Raw genomic sequence first — 22766 nt, forward strand, 5'->3', positions numbered from 1 at the left:
TAAAATCATATTCCTTATTTTTCGCCCCAGCCACAGAAATAACTGGCTTGACAAGTATCAGCTATAACCTCTCATCATTTTAAAACCCTAATTTCTTTAATTTTTTTCCTCAGAATACAGAAAGAAAAGACTTTCCGTATGAGCGTCGGCCCACGTCCAAGGCGTACATCCCTCCTGATGACGGGGACTACTATTACACAGCTGCTGTTTGGGGTGGATGCCTGGAGGAAATGTACAAGCTAGTCAAGTAAACAAACTCACTTAACTCCTAGGTTATTTTTCATGCTATTTTTGAGATTAATGCCACTACTAATTTACCAAGTTTTGATTTTTCCCTTTTCTGTTTGAATAAATGTGAAATTTAAAAATAAGATTTAACTCCAGCATCACTGTGTCAAAGTTCTGCTGCTTTTATTTTATCAGATACTGTTATGAGCAGTCAGAGGAGGATGCAAAGAACAATATTGAGGCTGTGTGGCAGGAAGAGAGTCATCTCAACAAGTAGAGTGTCACAGTTCAATCCAGCATTATGAAAACATTCACACGTGTCTTTGTTTCTCTGCTGTTGTCTGATTTATTTTTTCACTGCTTCTTATTGTTCCTTCCATTTTTAATGTAAAGTTGGAATCTACCAGTGTCTAATTAGACTTTTCTATATCTGCTACTTTTTCTCAGATTTCCAGTTTTCTTAAATAATTTTAATTGTTTTCACTGTATTGTTTATTAACCTTTGTAAAGGACAGTCCATATCTCATGGTCTATATTTCTGAGACAAACATTTAGAATACACACATTTGTGTGTGTGTGTGTCTCTCTCTCTCTCATGCAGGTACCTGTTGTACAACAAACCAACCAAAGTACTGTCTCCAGAATACCTGTGGTCGGACTATGATCGTGTACCAGCAGACATCAGAGTGGTCAGGATCTTCCAGTTGGTTAAGAACTATGAAGAAGTGAGGCCCAATGGTGGAAATTGATGTTGAGTCAGTTCAATATTAAAGACATGAAACAAAACTGATGATAATAATAATAATAATAGATGTGATAAGTGGTATGAGCTGTTTCAACTATTTTGTATTTCTTTTTATTGAAGGATTAAAGAAATGGATTTCAAGTTTTGGTCTCTAAAGACATGTAGGACAAAACTTAGTGGGCATCATATAAAACCTAACACAGACTATCATAGTTCAGAGCATGGTCATAAACCATATAACCCAATAATTTGCATTACATGAGGCAGACTTCGCTTGGTGCAGTAAAGCTGCAGCCAATTAAACTATCAGTATGCAAATGACAAGATCACCTTAACTAATGTGACCCTGTTGCCAAAAGCAGCACCCATTCCCATTGTTCCTCCTGGCCAAAAATGAAAATAATCAACAATGAGCAGAACAATTAACACAGACAGTCCTGCTGACTTGCATGTCTGCTTGAGCTCATTTGCTAGATGTTGTCCTTCCATCTTAGTACAGGCATGCAGTCTGTGCCTTGTGGCCAAGTGCTGATCAGTAACGTTGTTGATGCAGCAAATCAGTTTTTTTGGAGCTTTTTTTATTAGTGAGGAAATATAAGTATGTTTCACGTAGTTTATAAGTAATTTCAAGTATGAATAACAAAAGTATATTGCATGATTAGAATAAAAGCACAGATTTTGTTTTGGTTTTTTTTTTTTTTTGCAAGGAGTGGATGTTTAGTTAAGATTTACTTGATTATTCAACAAAAACCAAAACAACTTGAGACAATCAGGGATATTCTTGACATGACCTAAATACAATCTTTTAAAAATGTACCAGAGTATTTCTCTTATGAATTAAAATCCCCAGTTTTATTAGTTTTTCTTGTGCTATGGAAGCACAGCACAGTGCAACCAGTATTGTACAGATGTCCAACTAAAGAATAACGGCTGGACTGTCACTGCACTTCCAGTTAAAATTGCACATTGGAGTTAAGTTGGAAAAAAAAAAAACTATCACTGAATTATCACAGTCTTTTCCACCACAATTCGTTTGTGGCGCCCTCAGGGGGCTGTTTAGTAATGTAGTATTTTATTTAATTTTTACCTCTTAAAACCCAGCATTCTTTTTTCTGCCACCAGAAAAGTCACTTTCTCATCACTACTACAGTAGATACTGTGCAGTGGATGCAGCGAGCAAGCCACTGACTGCATGAATGAAACCTAATGCTTGTGAATAGTTTGACCATATTTCATATGAGGAGACTGTATCAGTATTTATAATACTTTACACAGGGTTTCACCTATTTCCTCAGAGGTCCATTAAACTTGGTTAACACAGAGCCACAAATCACAAAAATAGCAATTGCAACTTTGTCAATTAATGCGATTAGGGTTTGGGTTAGTCATAAAACCACATATAAATCTCATCAGCACCCACTTTGCAATTACAGTTGCTCTGATGTTTTTTCGGTATTTCTCACCCGCTCCATATCTGACACCTTAAGTATACAATAAATAATAGCCTATGCTGAGACGAATAGATAACACAAGAATTTAATTCAAACAAAAAATACTGTAAATGGCCTGTGGGGGCAGCAACACGCCATCGCTGTGTCTGGCCTGCCACAAATATCAATAGTAGAAGAAGAGTCGACGTTGTGGTTGGTCATTTGACCAGTTGTCCTCTGAGCCTCACAGTCTGAGCTTAGGTTCGAGTCGCCCTTCAACATAAAGAGAGTGTTGTTTTCAGCTAAAGCAGAAACCATTCAAGCATTAAACTATGGCGGGGACACTTGCACGGAAAGCCATTGATCACCTCAAGAGTAAAGAGTTCAGGGATTATTTGATGAGGTATGTATTAGAGGCGCCTAGATTTTGGTGTTAGCTCGTATGCTAATATAGCTAAATGACCGTAGCAGTCGTGTGAAGGTAACGTTAATGTTTAACATTCAGCCGAATTTACTCTCCTGGCTTGTTAAGTTACTGTTTCCTCGGTGGCTTCGCTTTTCTTTGCTAGTTTTCAAGGATAATTGTGCTTATTTTGGGGTTGTACCGTTGAGTTAAATCCAGTTTATGAGGTTTAACGTTGTGTGGAACGGCACACTTTACTTTGGATTTACTCGTTTTTATGTTTTCCACGTGGACTGCTTGTGAGAAATATGTTGTCATGCTTTAGAAACCCACCAAAATATCAAACGGTTTTTAAAAGTAGGTCGTAACTTGTGATGAGCTCTGATAGAGACAGGGAAACTTTGCATCCAATAACAGTTTTGAACTGGGTTGCGCGATGAAGTTGTGGCCAGTGTCACACCTGGATTTAGAGACAAATTTTTATTGCTACTTGACATTTTTTCAAGACACTGGTTAGTGTGAGCGTACCCTGGTGGTGTGTGCACTTGCCACAGTTCAGCCACGTTTGAAAGTTAAGAGTAAAGATGATGTCGCAGCGACGAAAGAAGCCATCTTTGTTTACACTTGTCACAGATGGACAAGGAGTTATCTCTGGGTTTTTTTTTTTTTTTTTGTTCATGTAGCTATACAGTAATCAGTAAGTTTATCAGCTTGCGTTGGATTCCCAGTTTTAAGCGTAATTTAACATTTACATTTGGGGGCAAAAATGTTATGTAAGGCATTATTTAGTGATGGGGAGATGAAGCAGATATTCTGTCAATACCTTGGGTCCTGGGTTCTTTCAGTTTGACTTTGCCTCCTGTCATTTGTGAATTGGCTGAAACAGACCTGAATCCTCATCTTGGTGGCAGCTGCTGTTGTGTGACCTGGCTCATATCACTATGTCTTATCTGTATTTATGTTTTTTCCTTTCCTATGTGACCCTGCAAATAAAAACTTCAACAGCACGGTAAGTCCCCATGATCAGCCATCACATCTGTATCTCTCCTCATTTTGTGACTGTCTGCTTTTTTCTTCTTTTATGGTTTCTGCTGGTTAGTCCTAAATATGAACCTGATACGAAATATTTGTAGTGGCATAATTTTCAAATCTTTATGGTCCCAACTATACTTTGTCACTCTGTGTGTGTGTGTGTGTGTGTGTGTGTGTGTGTGTGTGTGTGTGTGTGTGTGTTTGCGTGCGTGCGTGCACGCACGCAGCATTTCTGGGGTCCTGTAGCGAACTGGGGTCTTCCCATAGCTGCCATCACAGATATGAAGAAGAGCCCTGAGATTATCAGTGGTCGAATGACCTTTGGTAAGACACACATACTGATAATGAGGGCTGCAATGTGGATGATGTTTCAGCCTGTATTTGTTTATGTTTTTGGAACCTTAAGAACGCCAAACTAACTGTCAGCAGTTTATTTTTTTTGTGTACTGTTGGATGTATTGACAGGTATCACTGAATTATGTCAACACTGAGAAAAAAAAATCTTAAACACCCAGTGTTTCTAAAGCAGTTCCTGTGTGTTTCTTCGAACTGCCCACCCCCTTTTTTTAAGCTATTAATGGTTACATTTTGCTCTGTACTATTGGATGTGTACTGACTGATATTACTGAATAACTTTGATTATTAAAGGATTCTTGAATACCTCAGGTCAGTGTTTTAATTATATTTAACTATTCAAATTTTAGTTGTATAAAAAAAACTATGGACTTTGTATATATTATTCATATATGACATTTCTTTCATTTGTAAATGAGCTGCCAGGTCCATCACAATAGGTGCCAGTCACACTTTGAGAGGTGTCAGATCTGGATCCAGCTTGCTCCAGCACAAATTAAACCCTGGTTCCAGTCTCTGCATTATATCATAATTATGAGATAGTGGGTCATAATTAAAAGACAAGATCCTCCTTGAAAGCAGAGTGCTTCTGTACATTATAACTATTTGTTTATAAAGGTAATAACTGTAGTCTGTGTTTCCTGCCTCCTCTCAGCTTTGTGCTGCTATTCGTTGCTCTTCATGAGGTTCGCCTACAAGGTGCAGCCACGTAACTGGCTACTGTTTGCTTGCCATATAACCAACGAGACAGCACAGCTAATTCAGGGTGGTCGTCTCATCAAATACAAGTAAGCAATATTCTAGCATGTTTTTTTTTCTTTGTCATTGTGAACAACAGATTTTTGGATTTAAATATTTGCTAATATTCTTACCCATATTTCACCAGAAATGGTGGCTTTATACCATGATATAGTCTTTAGTCAGCCTACAGAACAATTCCATCCATTCCAAATCATTGCTGGTATTATAGCCAACAGCTGTCCCATTCTGCTTTACTAAAGAAATGATAGAGATGTTACAGATAGTGTAGCAGCCTGCCATTTATTTGTTTTGTTGTGAAGCTTGTAGGTTCAAAGCCGTTTCATATATGATCTTAAGTTCTTTCTTGAATGTTCTGTCATTTGTAATGCCAACAAATGTCCAAACAAAAATGTGTCTAATTATTTTTAACCTGGTTCTTATTTAGCTACCATGGCTTTTGATTTTATTCATTATTTCATCTCTGACTCAACAGGAGTCAAAAGGAAAAGCACTGCTCCCTTATGCACTCCTATAGGGGGCGTGAAACTGAAAGTTACCTGCATTTAGCCATAAACATGGTGAAGTTTAGGAAAATGGGGTCATGTAATTAAAAGAGCCTTGTGTATACTCTGTTTCTCTGTTATTTTAGCATTGAGAAGAAGATGAGCTCTTAGTGGCAGAAGGAAGCAGACGCAGAACGGCACCATGCTGCAGCCGCCTAAACCCCCAAAACCAGGACAGCAAAACTCATGCATCAAAACATTTTATCTTATTGAAACAGTGACACTTAAATTTTAAGCCTGAAGTTACTATCATTGACCATCCTCTTGACATTTGTCATTTTTTACTACAATGAAAAAAACAGAGATGGTTTCCTTTAAGAATGAAGGTCATTTACTGTTTTATTTTTAGATTTTTGCAATGTTAAACATGACACAGTGTGGGTGAATGTACAGTCAGCTAACCAGCCTGACAGTTGGATGCCTTTTACACTTTCAGACTAGGCTTGAACTGTCATTAATCACAATCATCATCTCATTTCAGATCATCAGAATTAATGTATCTGTTACTTTCTAACCAGCTCAGTAATCTAAATATTAATGACATTTTACAGAGAAACAAGCCTGAGAACAGTTCACCAAACATGTCCATACTGTAGCAAATTTTTTGCTAGTTAATATGTATGTTCAGTCATTTGCCTTTTCTTAAACCCACAAAATACACAGAGCGCAAAGTTTTCTGTTTGTTGTTCCCTGGAACAAGCTATTAATATTAAATAATTGTATAAGGAGGTGTTTAAATCATACATAGTAGTTATGTGGTCAAACTGTCCACACTGTATTATAATAAAGCTGAGACTATCTAGGTTACAACCATGGGCAAGAGCAGCTGCTTCTGTCAATGCTGAAAAAATGTACAGTGTGTTGTTCTAACATCTCATTCACGTTAATTTATTGTTGTAGAATTAATTTTATGTTTCCCTAACTGATGATTTGAGGCTCTGGGTTTGTTAAAATAAATTGACTATAAACAACTTGAACACAATTTGGTGGGTGGATGACTTATTGTTTTTGATTAACTTCAGCTGTGCAACTGTAGTTTTCATTGTATTTGTTTTGTCCTCAAGTCCTACGCATGTTTCCTTTCCAGCATCAGAGGCCACTGCTCCGTATTTACACACATTTTGTTCTGCATCCTAATGCTCTTGATAAATTAGCAATAATTATTAAACATATTTTTACATATCAGCTTAACGGGGGATGAATGGGGTGTTAATTCATATCTTTATTTCAGTATATCAGTCATTATCATCCTGGTAGACACTGTGAACCAACTTTTCTTTCACAGTCACAATTGTGAATATGGCATACTGGAATTTCCTGTTTTGATCAAATCCAAAGGGGCCTTAGTGTACAAGATATACACATTTCCCTTATGATTAATTAATGTAAAATGCATATTAATTGTTCTAAATATGATGGCCAAGCCTTTTTGCATCCCATCAGTCTCAGATTAGCTGATGGAATAATAAATCCAGAATTAAAAACAAAGAAGGTATTGAGATGGAGTAGCAACATCAATGGGAAAAGGAAGTGAGTGGGAGACATTATTTTAGTCTTCAACCTATTATTAGGAAAACCGCTGATACTTATGGAAACTGCAGGGATGCAGATAGTAAGGAAACATCCAAATTGAGTATGCGAGTGGTAGTCTTGAGACAGTTCCTCATATTTTGTTATACTGTATGAATTATAGCATGTAAAAAAGTAAATTGTTCAAAAACCTTATTCTTGTTTTTCAGTTAAAACATTGCTTAGCCAACTTGAGAAAAACCAATTGATTACAAGGGCAGTTATTCCGTTTTTACAAAATACAGGATTATACTCAAGGATATTTAAACTTGACCATTTCATATTATATGCCTGCGGAGGGCAGTAATACGCACAGTTGTGTCTACGATGACTTAAACCATAGAAGAAGAAGTACAACAACAACAACAATAGGTAATAGAAGAAGAAGAAGACCCAGAACCACCCATATGCAAGATGGCGGCCTTTAGTAGTAATGAGTGGAGGGCTATATGCGATAAGTTCACTAATTCACAACACCTTACAGAAGTAGAATCACGAAATGACCCAGAAAATGACCCGTTCCGCTCCAAATACAAAGCCAGGGAGCTCCTCGGCGAGATATACTGTTCGCTGAAGGGTTTTGAAGCTGGGGAAGGTGACGAAGACAGGGGCAGAGATAGCGGCGACCAGCGGCCAACAGAGCAGCTGGTGGACGGGCAGAGGGTTGATGTGTTCACTCGGGGCTTCAGCGGTGACTCGCCCGCCGGGCTCCGGGCCGCTAGACTTGGGGCTGTGGAGTACTATCTCGGAGTCAACCACGTCGACACAGAGGAGCTGTCAGCTGGGCAAGAGCATATGATGAATTGTGTGAAACTGCTGGAGAGATGCAGGGTGTCGTCCGAGAACGTGTCGCTGTTTATCCATGTCAGGGTAACGTTAGCTTCATGCTAAAGCTAGTGCCACTTAGCTTTGCGTTAGCTAGCTGTCAGTGTGCAGTTTGCAGAATTTTTTGTTTGTTTTTAAACAAAAAGGGGAAAGGCATGTGCTGTAGCTAATGGGGGAAAGTAACTATCGCAATTACTGAAGTGCTACACTCAGTACACATTCAAATAAAGGAATAGATTATTCTTGGCTTATCCCAATTTTCTTATTGTAGTTGGAGATCAGATGATGAGATGATGCTCATCACTTATTGCTGCTGATGTGTTGGATGTCTGTGTTATTAGAACCAGCTGGGCATCCTTTGGGCAGGCCGAGATGAGACAGAGACAGCTCAGGGATTTCTGGAAACAGCAGAATCCCTCTATCAACGCTATATGAAAGAGGTAAGGTTGGGCCCTTGTGTGTCTGTTTATCCGAAGCTGCAGACATTTTGCACATTTATTTATTCTTGTCAGTTTACTTCTCCATCAACAAGTGTCACATAGCCATAATTTATGTCTGTCAGGAACCAAGACCAAGCATGGCACTGTAGTGTTTTTGATAAAAAAAAAAAAAGATTTGCACATACCCCAGGCATTGCATTATTCTGCATTATCAGAATTGTGCTTAAAATGTATACACTCATATTAGGTAGAAATGTGAATACTGTGCTGCAGATAGCAGAAGGGAGCAATGTTATCTTGCCATTGGTACTCAAAAGTGAAATTCACTGAGGAGTATATTTTTCTTATAGAAACAGGAGGGCAACAGTGCAGAGCCAACATGTCTGTGATTGAAAATGACATTGACCAGATTGTCTTGATCAGCAGCGATGGTTATTAACTTATGTTTTTTCAGGATGGGAGTCCTCCCACTGATATGACAGAGTACTTTACTACTGAGGAGAACTTGCTGACACATCAGGAAAGGACCAAGAGGTAACTTGTAAACTCCAACATCCCCATGGTCCACATTTGCAGATTTACCTGTCTATATAAATGTTATTTTGTCTTCTCCATTAACATCTTCTTCCCTTTGATCCATCTTTCCTTCTATACCTGCCAGGTTTGAGTTGGCCTACACCCATACCATGTACTACCTTGCTCAAGTCTATAAAAACCTTGGTGAGTCTGACCTTGTTTGAGTCAAATTAATAGAACTGTATATTGTTTTTCCAGGACAATGTAAATTTATGTATGAAGACACCTTTTTAGCGCTTGTCAAACGACTGCCCAGCTGACATGCATTATCACCATACAGTTTATCCAGTTGTGCCATGACTGGTTTCCTTGATGACTATGTTCTCTGCATGTTTCTGCTGTTTGTATTTGGTGCTGTAGTATAATGATAATACTGACCTTGTTATTGCGTTATTTCAAGGTGCCGGTAAAAGCGAGGGAAAACAGTGACTCTGTTTTTAAAGACAAAACTAAAGTCGCATGAAATATTCAGTTTTTTCAAATGTAATGTCTATTCGAATATTTTAAAATCATTGTCCATCCCTAATTCCTATTGATCTAAGTTAATGTTGGTTTATTTTATAACAGGTATAATAACTATAGTATTTTGTCTTCCAGGTCAAACTGAGCATGCTGCCACCTACTGTCACTGTACCCTGCAGAGACAGTTACAGCTAAACCAGTTCAGTCCAATGGAGTGGGCCCTGAATGCTGCTACACTATCACAGTATTACATCACTAAGGTGGGGCTTAGATTGAAAACAATTGATTTAAAGCCTCAAATTTAAAAGGATACTCATATTATCTCCCAAAAATATTTGTATGTATTTTTCCTTGTTACACAGTTTTCACCAGAAGTGAAAAGTCTGAGTTCCCTTATGGTTCAGTTCTGGTTTGTTAAAATCTTTGTTTGTTTAAGGGTCGATACATGGAAGGTAGACATTGCCTTTCGGCAGCAACTGTCATATCTGGCTTGGCAGGAGAGGTTCCTTCTGAGGCTGCAGCACAGGAGAGTATGTATCTGTCTAAAGCTTTGTCTAATATACGTTTCAAAATAAGCAAGCTGATTTTCTTATTTCCTTTGGATTCTGGACCCCTAAACAATTATAATGAGTCAAACTAGAGAGAGCACAACAGTGGGCAAAGTAATGCTACAGTTTTGCAACCAGTCCTACTTCCCTCCCATATTTATTACCTTGCTTCCTCTCTTTGACTCCTTCTCCCTCCGTTTCATTTCATTCTGATATACAATCAATATGGAAAATATTCAGACCCTTTCAAGTTTTCCAGATTCTGTTATGTTTCAGATTCATCTTAACATGGATTCAGTTTCATTTGTCCTCATCAATCCACACACAATACTCTGCAACGATAAAGTAAAAACTGGTTTTTGGAGTGTTTTGTATATGTACTAAAAATAAAAGATTGAAATATCCCATTTACTTAAGTATTCAGACCCTCTGTTATGACACTTGCAATTGAGGTCTTGTGTATCCTATCGGTGGCCGCTGAGATGCTTCTACAGACTGATTGAGGTCCATCTGTGCCTAATTTAATGCACTGAATATAATTAGGAAAGGCACACACCTGTCTCTATAAGGTCTCACAGTTGGTGCTGTATGTCAGAGTGAAAACAAAGCCATGAGGTCAAGAGAACTGTCCACAGACCTGTAAGACAGGATTGCGTCAAGGCACAGATCTGGTGAAGCATACAAGAAAATTTCTGCAGCATTAAAAGTGCCCAAGAGCACAGCAGCCTCCACCATTCTCAAATGGAAGAGATCTGGAACCACCACTGGTCTTCACATATCTGGCCGCCTAGCCAAATGGAGTAATAGGGGATGAAGGGCCTTGCTCAGACGGGTAACCAAGAGCCCAAGGGTCACTATAAATTAGATCCACAGTTTCTTTCTGGAGGTGGGAGAACCTTACAGAAGGACAGCCACCAGCACAGCATCCCACCGACCAGGTTTCTATGGCAGAGTGGCCAGACAGAAGGAATTCCTCACTAAAAGACCCCTGACAGCTAGACTGAACTATTAGGCCACACTTATTAGACCACAGCATGTATGAAGAAAACCAAGCATAGAGCATCACCTCATTAATACCATCCCTACAGTCAAACACGGTGGTGGCAGCATCAGGCTGTGGGGAGGTTTTTTCTGTGTCTGATACTGGGGGAACGGTCAGGATAGAGGGAAGGATGGATGCAGAAAAATATAGAGCAATTCTGAGTGATAACCTTGTCCAGAGTGCTCAGGATCTCAGGCTGGGGAGGTTAACATTTCAACAAGACAACGATCCGAAGCATACCACTAAGGAAAGTCTTGGAGTGGGCCAGAGTTTGGACCTGAACCCAACAGAACATCTCTGGAGAGAACTGAAAATGGCTGTGCCCCAATGCTCCCCATTCAAGCTGGTTGACCTTGAATGATTCTTCCAAGAAGAGTGGAAGAAATTTTAAAAAGAAAGGTGTCAAGCTTGTAACTTCATTTCCAAGAAGGTTTGAGGCTGTCATTGCTGCCAAAGGAGCCTTAACTAAATAATACGTGAAGGGTCTGAATACTTTTGTGAATGGGAAATTTCAGTCTTTTATTTTTAATACATTTTCAAAACATGTTTTTCACTTTATCATTGAGTTTTGTGTGCATACTGAGGGAAAAATGAATTGAATCTATTTTAAGACGATTCTGAAATATTACAAAATGTGGAAAACATGAAAGGGTGTGAAAACTTTTCATACTGACTATATATATATATATATATGATTCATTTCCTCTCTCATGATATATCCTAATGTCTTTTTCTTTTTTGTGTGACACAGGTGAGACAGAGAGTGAGCGTAGGGAACAGCTTAGACAGAAGCAAGCAGAGATTGCGAGATGTTGGATCAAATACTGTCTCAACCTCCTGCAGGATGCTAAAAAGCAGCTAGAGGTAATGCACTTGTGTATGCCTGCGGCTCTTTTTAGAACTTTTGGAATGAAGTCACATGACTAACTTACACTTTAGTCATATGAACAGTGGTTGAAGGGAAAGAAGAACACAAAAAAATCTCAATAAAAACCCAAAGGGGAAAAAAAGGTTTGCATATAAGTTGATGCTTAAATTAACCCCAAGAATGTCAAGGAGTGTCACTTTAACTTGTCTGTTTTGTTGTGGCTAAACCTTAACGTGCATGTTTGTTGGTGAGTATCTGTGCAACTCCATGTTTACCTAGCTAATTTTACATGTGTGCTTGCGTGTATGTTATACCTGTTTTTGTGACCAGGACAACATCGGGGAGCTGGATACTGATCGACAAGAAGAGATGAAGAGGGCGAGAAGACGTGATGAGGAGGAAGAAGAGAAGGGCAGGAAGAGCACTCTGCTGTTTGGCTCTGAGGACACTTTTGACTCCATCACTAGCGTGGAAGAGAAGGTCTTTATATTATGTTTGATGCTACTTCTGGTGCTGTTTGCAATGCTATTATTATAACTATTTTCATATTATTGTTATGTCATGGGATACTGCTAATTGTTATCAAAGTCACCAGTATTTTTGTTAGTAGCAGCAGAAAGACTTCATTCATAATGAATCATAATGATAGTTATTTTTTCAATGTCATGTTTCAGTAATAAAATATTTTTGGTGTCATAGTATCAGTCCACATATCAAAAAGATAGTTAAAGACAAATCTGGCAATAAATGGCCAATTAAGATTGCTGCATCATCAGAGGGCTCCATTCTGCAAATAATAATAGATTTAATCAAAATCTATGTTTTGTTTTATAGGTGAACTGTTTGTTCCCTCTGGACTTCACCGAAGCCAGAGCTGTATTTCTGGTGGGGCAGAATTATGTCACACAGGTATATACAACATGGCGCACACTGCAAATTGGTTGGGCAGTCTCCAATCATCAACAATAGATGTGTTTGAGTAAACAGACACCCATGACAGTACAGCAAAAGTGAATATTAAAAGCAGTTTCATTGGCAAAAAAACAAAATTGCATTAAAAAGTCGGGCTACACAGTAAAAACATATTTTTGAGCTGAGTCTGATCTCAGCCACATTGCACTGCACTGGTACCACTCTTCCCAAGAAGCAAATCTGCACCAGGTACAGGATATCATCAACATGATGGTGCTCCTTTTCTTGGACTGTCCAACACATGTCAAACTGTCTTTTTATTAACAAAAAAGGAGATTTAACTTTAATCATACTAGAGGAAGTGTGGCTGTCTGAATCACATTACAAAATCATATTAATGGCAGAGTTGCCCTTCAGAAATGTTTTGTTTTTAAGGCCAATGAGAGAAATTCCTATCTCTGTGTAGGGAGCACAAAACCAGCATTTCTGAGCCAGTAAAAGTTGTGATTTGATTAAATGAGGAGTCCATCCTTTTTCTTCATTTATGTAGGTCCACTGGTTACTGGATCGTGCAGTCTGTAGGGCCAATACTTGTTCCAAAACCTTTTCCTCATGCTGCTCCCACAACTGTCTCATTTAAAGTAGATCAGTGTCAGAAAGGCCTTTCCCTGTTATTTATGAACTGTTATGGTCTGTAGCTGATCTTTATTTGCGACTGTCTCTCATCCTTTTGTTTTTCCCTGGAGGCCAAGGAGTACTTTCAGATGGATGGATATGTGACGGACCACATAGAGATCTTGCAGGATCATAGTGCTCTGTTCAGGGCCCTGGCTTTCTTTGAAGAGGACCTTGAGCGACGCTGCAAAATGCACAAACGAAGAGTGGACATGCTAGAACCAATCTGCAGTGGTACCAAGCTTACTTTGTTCTTGAGTTGCAAAATGTTCTTTTTCCCTTTGTCTCTGAATATTTTCACAGGATAAGTACTGTAGAAAACACTAAAATAAAGTAACTGTCCATGCAATGTTATTAACTCTGACTTTGTCTCACTGTTCGTTTCTCTACAGACTTGAATTCCCAGTATTACCTAATGATCCGCAGACAGCTGATGTTTGAGCTGGCTGAGACCTACAATGAAATGATGGACCTGAAACTGACACTTGCCAACAGACAAGCAGACACACAGTCTCTAGATAACCACACCATTAAGAAATTCAACCATCTCTGCTCTGCCTCTGTCAAGTGAATGCACATTGTCTGTATGCAAGTACCCGTGTGTGTCTCTGTTCATCTACATTACTCGCTCTGAGCGATTTGTAATCCTCTCCTCTCCAGGTACTTCCAGATGTTCCTAGACTCCCTGCGTTCCCCGGAGGGAAAGTTTCCAGAGCACCTGGAGGAGGAGGTGCTCAGACCAGCTCTGGTGGCCCGCTTCAGAGTGGCTCGACTGCACAGCCGACTGATCAGCTCCTCACCTTCTGCTCAGCTGGAAAACCTCAGCAAATCTCTGGAAGACTACAAGTATGAACATATATTTGTTAATTTATGGCAATACATTTGAATAGGAGTGCTCTATAGGATGACAGTAATAAGCCAATGTTATTAAAGAAGTGAGGTGAAAATAGAGTGAGTGACAGGCCTATTTGGTGGAAATGAGTGAAAAGGCTTGGAGTAGGGGGTGTACCTTAGTCAATTTTCCTTATATGTATAACACGTTGACCATAATTGTTGTCCTCCATTTGCTGTCTAGATACGTGGTGGAGTATTGTGAGGCCCACCCTGAGGCAGCAGCCGCTGTGGAGACGGAGTTGGAGCTGAGTAAGGAGATGGTCGACCTGCTCCCTCTCAAAATCAACCGCCTCAAAGCAAGGCAGGCTGCACACAACTGAAGGATGTAATTGTTCACAAACTGCAAATTTGATTGACTAAATCCTTCCCAGAGAATTTGATAACTGACTTGCTTGCTTTACTGCATTTGTGTTGGTGACAGCTTGTTTTTTTGATTTGTTTTGTGCAGTGGGCATGCTGCTTTCACCTGCGCGACCTTTGAACACATTACATGCTGTACATATATAGCTCATATTGCCTTCTCAGCACAGAAAATGTACTCTGTTCAAAATCAAAATCAAAATGTCATAGTACAAAAAAAACGCTAATGGTTGGTTACATTATTTATATACGGGTTCCACCGTGCTCAGAAAAAGCTGGTGCATTGTCCTGATGATATTATTCAATAATCACAAATTAGGATCCCACGCAGTGACAGGAAATCACTTTTCTTGTAATTTCATTAAGTTCAATCCTAATTTGTGATTACTTGGTATATTCAAACATTCAGCCCTTTGAGCTGAATCTGAATTGACCCAGTCCTGTTTGCCTCTTTAGATCAGTACTTTCTTCCCAGCCAGAGCGGTGTAAAACACAATGGGCATCGTGACTGTATAACCAGTCTTGGTAGGTTTATTGTGAAATTGTTTTATTTTTTTTTTTTTTTCTAGCTATGCAGAAAAAAATCAAAAGATAAAAAAGTCATGCCTGGACTGAGCAGGTTCCCTTTGCATGTTTGAGGTGGACATGTACATAAGATTTTTTTTTTTTCTTTTCATGTCTCAGGTGTTCTCTGTGACCCTAGTCTGATGATTTTATTAATCATATTGGTTTTATTTTATTTGGTGTGGCTTTATTTTCTGTAAAGCACTCTAGCACACTAAGACTGTTTCCTCAGCTACTTTGTAAAACAAATGTTAAGGCCTACCGTAACCATGCAGTAAACAGAGGTACAGTTGGCTCCTTAGAATTGAGATGCCTGTTTTTCAAAATGTCAGAAACAACATCCCAGTAACATGAAGTCATAAAGTGGACTTGACCACACTGTTGTTGGTTTGTTAGACATCATAGCTGCATAATGCCGTGGTCGAGTTGAACTGTGTCTGTTGTTCCTGTCTCTGAGGAGTCGCATGCCATCCTGTTTTTGTATAACAGATAACTTCATGCAAATATAATCAACCAATAAATTTAATGCACAGTTATTCCATGTGACAATCTTGTGTTTTTCCCCTTGTAATCAGAAGTTGGGTGTAAAATAGCATTTCTCTGGTACAGCCCCACATAACAGAACAGGTATGTGAGGGCTAAAATGATCTCAGGTTTTCCAGACTATTAAATTAATGCTGAAAAATGACAGTCTATGAAAACTGAATTATGCCTTAAACTGACAATTTGATGATGTCCCTTAAAATTAACAGTATACATCTTTAAATTAACAGTATACATCTTTATTGTTGTGTTCTCCATGTTTCCATATTATATGTTAACAAATTGTGTTAGAGGTGACAGAGATAAATGGAACTTTTCATATTAATAGTAAAAAGACCTAAGAAAAAAATCACCAGCTGTCCCTGTGTGAGGTCTTTCATTTCTGTCTGCTGGACTGGAGTAAACCGGGACCATCTGTAAATTCTAAGATGCAGTTGCATGATTTTGTAACAGGAAGCATTTGCAACAGTGGTCAGATGTGTGCACTAATGCAATTTCCAGCTAACTATGACGCCATGCCACTTTGCCTTACTCTGTGCCATTTCCTTTCCAAAACCATTAGGGCTTTGTGGTGAAGATGTAACCTAGCAGGACAGTGGCTCTGCTCTATTTGGTAGAGACTAGTGGCACCATGTCCCCAGCATAGCACACAACTCAGTTCAACCATTAACAGATAATAGAGATAAAAAGGAAGAGGTGCATGCTCTGTGGCACTAAGAGCTGTAAAAATAAGCATAACTTGCTTAAAATGCAACTCACAGAAGTCCAAGGCATACGCAGCACTTGAATTCTGTTTCTTCAGTGACTAGTGATGGGAGGAACCCAGCTGGTGACATCTGTGGTTTTGTGATTGTCACATTTTATGAAAAACTTTGAAGTGATACCACATAGACCCAACTTTTCTTTATGGTACACTGAATCAGCACTTTTTTAGAAAAATCATTGATTGACAGCTGATCAAGACCAAATTTGCATCATTAATAAATCTTATATCTTTGGGTGTTTCTCCACTGTCTGTCCTGTCTTAATGTAATCCTCTTTTACACTGGATTTCCTTCCATGTGTGTGTTGTGTGGAACCAGAAAGACACACACCCTTTTACACACCATACAATGTGTATACAAACTGTGCTTTATAATGTTTGTATGTCTTTGTGTCATTGTGTACACACAATGACACAAAGAAGATGTGTGACTGCTGAAAAAGTGTATATCACAGTCTTAGCCCTCAGTTTCCTCTTTTGGAGTTCCTTCTTTACTGGTATCAATAGTATCAGTTATTGACCTTAGATTTAAAGAAGAAAACTGAACACCACAAATCCCAGCAGCAGTTTATTTATGCTGACATTAGAATCACTGACCACATAAATAACAACCCAGTTAACTTTTCCAACCATAGTTGTATTACAAGAACTCCACAGAAAAACTGCTTCTTATCACACAGTACATTTTATCATGAGATAAGTACAATGAAGATGAAGGAGACATTTTAGCTGGTCCTCAACTTCAACAGACTTTTGGGGGGTTGAGACTTGGTTTTAAGGTTTAGATTAGAATGTGTGTGTGTGTGTGTGTGTGTGTGTGTGTACACATGTTACAGTTAGCACTGTCAAATATTTGTTAAGTTCTTGTACAGTGGGGAAGGGGCTTGTGGGGTGAATACTACATTCCTCCCTGGGACTGTCTTTATGCTCTTCTTCTTCTTCTATGTCCCTATGTCTCTTTAATGCTTCCTATTTGACTGTGTCAGACAAAAGGAGAAGAAGACACAGAGAGAGAAAGATCAGTATGATGCTGCAAGAAGTGGTAACATCAATTACTAATTTCTATTTTCCTGCAGGAAATGACACACTAGCCTACCCAACATCTCACACACTCATACTGTAAGTGACATATTTCCATCTGTTATCTATACCACTTATTCCTGACTATGATTTGGACTGTGGGAGGAAGCCGGAGTACCCGGAGAGAGCCCACACAGGCACAGGGAGACCATGCAGACTCCGCACAGAAAGGCCCTGGGTCGGCCCGGCCTCAAACCCAGAACGCAGTCCAACTAGGTTTGTTCTAATCAGTCCAAAGTGTGAAAGAGATCACATACATCTGTTTTTATCTGATTGCATGTTTATTACAATAAATCTTTCTTCAATTGTGAAACAGCAGATCAAGAGAATTGACATCTATTTCACAATTGCATTTAGCCAGATAATGAGCCCCCACACACATACAACATAGAAGTCATAATACTGATTGAGATGTAAATTGCAGTTTGTCCTAGAGCATTAATTTTAACCTCTTCATTGATTCAGTTTGAAGACATCTAATACTAAAACCACAAAAGACATGTCAGCGAAGCGGAAGTGCAACAGCGACTGAGGACCATTGTAAGCTAGCGTAATCATTTTTTAAAACTCCCAAACTGTCACTGCGTCACAGTTTGTCATACACAAGTAACTGCAGCAATGCTACTTTCACATTCGTGTCGACTGACATCTGTTCTCACAGTCGGGATGTAGCAGCTTTACAACACCGTCTGGTTGTATTTCCAGCTAAATGATGCATCATAGGCTGATAGGACAAGAAAAACCTCTGCAAATGGCAGCAGCCCTACAGCTTTGATTCTTTTGTTTCTAGTGTTTGGAATTGTGAGACTGTGATGATAATACAGTATATGTCATATTTTCATCTGCCGGAGGGTCGTTATTACATTAACCAAATGTTTATTTCAACCAGGTGATCTCAAAGACTCAAGTACAGCACATGAATGCAAAGAAAACAAACACAAACTGGTTTTTACAACAACACTTTAAAAACAACACACACCTTTAAAAACATCCAAATTAAAACTTTAAATCCATTCAAAGATATAAGACTATCGAGTTTTAAAATCCCAAGTTTCAGTAATTAGCAAATGGATGCATTTTCCAGGAAGCCGTCTCGGCCAAGTTCACATTCATTAGTTTCAAGTGTGTTGGTGTTGAGCAGGTACATCAATACACGTTCTGACAAGCATCAGAAAAGTCAGCGGGAGCATATCGTAACTGCAGCTTAACCGTTTGCTGACTTTAGCACTGGTCTAAAATAATGCGAGCTGCCAAAAACATCCTGAGTGACTTCTGAAGTTAGTCTGATAACTGCACTTATCAGACTACGTGGACAGGCAGAGGGACATGGTGTCACTGGAAGTGTGACAACATGCGTTTACCAACACATTTGTATACAAACACCAGTGGTGGAGGAGGTAATTACTTTTACTAAAATAAAAATAGGACTACTACAGTGTGAAACAAGATATACTTGTGTAAAATTCTTCATGCATAAGCAACAAAATGTTAAAGTTTGATTAGTTACATTGTCTTTACCTTTTGGATTATTTGGTCAGTTTCAGTATAGGCAGCGCCACTGACTGGGCAACTGTGCACTGTTTTATTTAGTCTCTTTTTAGTTGGTTTGCATCTCTGTGGTTTTTTGCACCTATATATTATTATTTTGCATCTGCTTTTACTTGTAATCTCGACATGGTTATTTTTGTCCATGTTTTACTTGTTTTTTCTATGAAGTTGTGTTGTATGTCCTTGTGCTCATTTTGCATCTGTGTGAGTGTTTTGCATCTATTTTTTTTTTACTGATTTTTCTTGTTTACTGACTTTAGAGCAAAAAATGTCAAAAGTCACAGCTCTGGGCCAGGGGCCCTGTAACCTTACATGGGTGGAGATAATACTTCATACCTGTTTAGATAGGAAATATGTAATATTTTACAAGCTATGTTATTTCTTTGTTTAGCAAACTAACCAGTAACTACAAAATAGCTGTACAGTGGAGTAAAGAGTAATCAAGTGAAATATAAGGTAGTAGAAAATGAAAATGCTCAGTGTGAGTAAATACATAACCACAGACACAAGCACATAAGCCCGCAGTACCTGTGGACACAGATGAAGCACACAAGCACACAATGTAAACAGATGCAGACATACAAAAGTACAGACTAAAGTAGACACACACACACGGGTATGTGTGTCTACTTTAGTCTGTACTGGCCAGCCAAACATTCACACACTGTAAAGTGGGGTCATTCACTAGTGGTGTGTTACAGATGGTGCAGTAGCTCAGAGACCAAGCTGTTGCTGTGGAGTTTGGGCCTAAGTATTTCAAACCTAACAATGGTTTGGTACAACGTCTCCCAGGCCAGGCTCCAGTACATTCCCACATAATAATTACTTTTCCTTCTGTTACCACAGAAGATGATTCTGTTGTTACGGTGGTTTATTGGTGCAGGGTGGTTGTATTTCTCTGTCACTGCCTCCTTTGTTTGTTTTGCTTTGTGACGCTTAAAGAAAGCTCAGTTACGTTGGGTGAAACCACAAATAAAGAAAGTAAAGGAGTGAAATACAACCACACACACACACACACAAACATAAGGTTTTCGCATGAACTGGAGAGCTCAAAGAACAAATAACATTTAAATGAATGGTTTTCATCTAAAAGCTCTCAAAGATGTGGCCCATCTTCTTCTTATCTCAATATAATGAACCCGGAGCCATTGAAGAAAATTGCTTCCTCTCGCTCGTTAAGAATCTCGGCTACTATCTTCTGGTATTTCCTCGGACCAAGTACCTAGTTATGCTCCGACCTAAGACACGACATTTGAGGCAGCTAACAAAAAGTTTTCCACTAAGGATATTCAGCAACTTTCTATATGACTTCAGGAAACCATGACGCACTCACAGGGCCGAGCTCTTTAGGGGGGAGTTTGACTGTCTGAGGCAGTTTACACTTCATCTCGCCAAGAAGCGTCATTTGGAAAGGGGCACCTTTATACTTTCTTGTTGTTGTGTTAAAGAAAGACTAATTTGAGGATGAAGCTGATTCTGTTCGTCGTTATCTCCTGCCTGGCCTTACATAACGGAAAGGGTAAGTCCACAACTTATTAGAACATCTACTTTGTGGTGATCCGTCGCAGTAGACTTTATTCAGACTTTATTTGGACAGATCGCAGTGGAAACAAGTCAAGTCATTTCCTCCCCGTAGCGGAGCCAAACTGGGGTTCTAATATTACTTAGAAGTTTTAAAGTTCAGTGATGTGGTATTTGACTGAGAAGCAAAACCAGGAAGGGCTCCTCTTTCTTGGCATTTGACTGTATGTGGCTCATTTAACAGCGTCAGGTTTCTGAGGTGATGGCAACGCACCATCCTTCCTCCACAGCAGACTACAAAAGTCCTTTCTTTTATAAAACTTGAAATTGCAAATCTCAAATATTCTGTTTGTTACCACCAACGTGTCATGATGAAACCAAAGGGGCTCATGAGGGGAACATATGTGAGATCCCCTGGTCGGAAATGATAGACGCATGTTTCCGAATTAAGTTTCGATGTGGCTTGAAGTCTGTTGACGTAAGGGGACGTTTTGGACTTTCACCATGACAAGTAGTGTCCTTTTGGAAAGTACGTAGGAAAAAACCTTACAAAAAGTGTATACTTTTAGTTATGTTTATTTCTGTAGAGCACTAATTCAACTTTGTCATAGTTTAGATTAATGCAGTTTAATATCTCGATTTAAAGACATGATAAAAGTTTATTTTGTGGTGGATCAGTTATTCTTGTAGTAATTAAATTTTGAGAATCACTAGGCAAAATGTATTGTCTGAGAAATAATCAGGAGCTTATTCAATAGAATGAAAATTAAAAATGAAATGGTAAAATGACACCTTCTTTTATTGTAGGTGTCAAATAACACGTACACCCCACAGTTATACAGGCATTCAGCGCCAGAGACACATTTCCAGCTGTCACATATTATAATAGTTTAGGTGACAGATGCCCATGTGTCACAAATTTCAGGAGGAAATTACTTTTACAAAACATTTTAAAATGCTTCATTAATGTTTAATTTTTTAAAGTTATAAACAGTGCCAAGAGGCCAACGATTCATATCAGAACACCCACCATTAGTCCTCAAACTGTCACAATCCCACAAACAGATGATTTATATTAATGCTGTCTTACATGAACTTTGTCTAGCATTGAGGGGCAGCTAATACAATCATGAAACCTTGCATGCTGTAGCAACACCTAATAGTTATCAGCTGGTTTTTCATTCTGGGTATTGATGGAAATAACTGTTAATGCTTTTAGCATCAGATAAGCTGCATGATCAGCTTGCTCATGTTCAGAAACGGCTGTGATGCTATTGCTTCCTTTCTAACACATTAATGAATGGAATAAACAGCCCAGAAGCCCATTAGGACAATGTTACTTTACCCAGTTGTAGAATAATTCTGTAATTGCCTGAAAACCTCCAAACATGGAACTAGAAAATGCAAACTGTCACACTGAGCTGCTCCAAGAACATTGACTGAAGCTGCATCAAATGCTGCATGAAGAAAAATCATGTTGAACATCAATGACATGTTTTTCTCCCTCAAGGTGCACCAAGTACCGCTACATATAAGTTTGTGAAATGTAACCCTGAGGGTGACCAGACCAACTGTGTGACTTTCCAAAGTCCGAGGATGGCATTGACTCCGGACCTACCAGCCAAACTGCCTGCTTCTACTGCACAGTATCTGTAAGTGTTTGTGTGTCTCTGTTCAACTTTGGGACGTGGTTGTTTATTTGAGTTAAGTGAGTTGAGTTCACTTCAGTGGTAAACTGAGTCTGGAAAAACAAAACAAATATAGTCTACTATTGTCAGATAAAAATGCAGAATTTAAATATAGAAATGTTGAATTTGTTTTGGCTCTGTTTCCTTGTTTAACACAACTCCAGCATTCCAGCTCCCAACATATATCTGTGTGTATCTCACTGTGTATTCAAGTTTGTGTTTGTTTGAGAAAAAAGCTGGAAGTGTGAGGTAGGCGGCCAAAAAAACCAAAATAGAAGACAACATGGAGGAATAAAGAACGAGAGGGAACAACAGAGACAGGGCAGGGAACTTAGCGCCAGTGTAAGAAAGAAACACAGAGTTCAGGGTTTGTTTCACATCGTCACAGGGCA

The 22766-nt window shown here is 38.9% G+C and overlaps 3 protein-coding genes across 3 annotated transcripts in view; all 3 read left to right on the forward strand.

Moving 5' to 3' along the window:
- The window catches only part of LOC109954481 (globoside alpha-1,3-N-acetylgalactosaminyltransferase 1-like), a 16505-nt gene extending 14771 nt beyond the window's left edge, over window positions 1-1734 (forward strand). Inside the window, exons 6-8 of the mRNA XM_020589836.1 lie at window positions 114-247; window positions 424-501; window positions 830-1734. Of these exons, the coding sequence (XP_020445492.1) occupies window positions 114-247; window positions 424-501; window positions 830-977 (360 nt within the window). The 3' untranslated portion in view covers window positions 978-1734. The remainder of the gene's footprint in view (window positions 1-113; window positions 248-423; window positions 502-829) is intronic.
- An 855-nt stretch (window positions 1735-2589) lies between these two features.
- On the forward strand, window positions 2590-6478 carry mpc1 (mitochondrial pyruvate carrier 1). The gene is made up of 5 exons (XM_020590047.1): window positions 2590-2806; window positions 3812-3815; window positions 4066-4162; window positions 4848-4980; window positions 5583-6478. The coding sequence occupies exons 1-5, from the start codon at window positions 2736-2738 to the stop codon at window positions 5605-5607; spliced, it is 330 nt and encodes a 109-aa protein (XP_020445703.1). The 5' UTR covers window positions 2590-2735; the 3' UTR covers window positions 5608-6478.
- Window positions 6479-7436: 958 nt separating this feature from the next.
- kifbp (kinesin family binding protein) lies at window positions 7437-15960 on the forward strand. Its single transcript, XM_020590003.1, has 13 exons — window positions 7437-7935; window positions 8232-8330; window positions 8785-8864; window positions 8992-9050; window positions 9504-9628; window positions 9805-9898; window positions 11710-11822; window positions 12157-12306; window positions 12661-12735; window positions 13485-13647; window positions 13806-13980; window positions 14074-14259; window positions 14489-15960. Exons 1-13 carry the CDS (start codon window positions 7480-7482, stop codon window positions 14625-14627), a joined length of 1914 nt encoding a protein of 637 aa, XP_020445659.1. The 5' UTR covers window positions 7437-7479; the 3' UTR covers window positions 14628-15960.
- Window positions 15961-22766: the final 6806 nt, after the last annotated feature.

This window comes from Monopterus albus, unplaced genomic scaffold (assembly GCF_001952655.1).
Source record: "Monopterus albus unplaced genomic scaffold, M_albus_1.0 scaffold10.1, whole genome shotgun sequence".
Taxonomy (NCBI): Eukaryota; Metazoa; Chordata; class Actinopteri; order Synbranchiformes; family Synbranchidae; genus Monopterus; species Monopterus albus.

Bases quoted from the DNA above. Each gene is read 5' to 3' on its own strand.
- kifbp (XM_020590003.1), top strand. From the start codon at position 7,480: ATGGCGGCCTTTAGTAGTAATGAGTGGAGGGCTATATGCGATAAGTTC. The intron at 9,899-11,709 runs GTATGTATCTGT...TGTGTGACACAG, and splicing joins TGAGGCTGCAGCACAGGAGA to GTGAGACAGAGAGTGAGCGT. The intron at 14,260-14,488 runs GTATGAACATAT...TTTGCTGTCTAG, and splicing joins AAATCTCTGGAAGACTACAA to ATACGTGGTGGAGTATTGTG.
- mpc1 (XM_020590047.1), top strand. From the start codon at position 2,736: ATGGCGGGGACACTTGCACGGAAAGCCATTGATCACCTCAAGAGTAAA. The intron at 4,163-4,847 runs GTAAGACACACA...GCCTCCTCTCAG, and splicing joins CAGTGGTCGAATGACCTTTG to CTTTGTGCTGCTATTCGTTG. The intron at 4,981-5,582 runs GTAAGCAATATT...CTGTTATTTTAG, and splicing joins GGTCGTCTCATCAAATACAA to CATTGAGAAGAAGATGAGCT.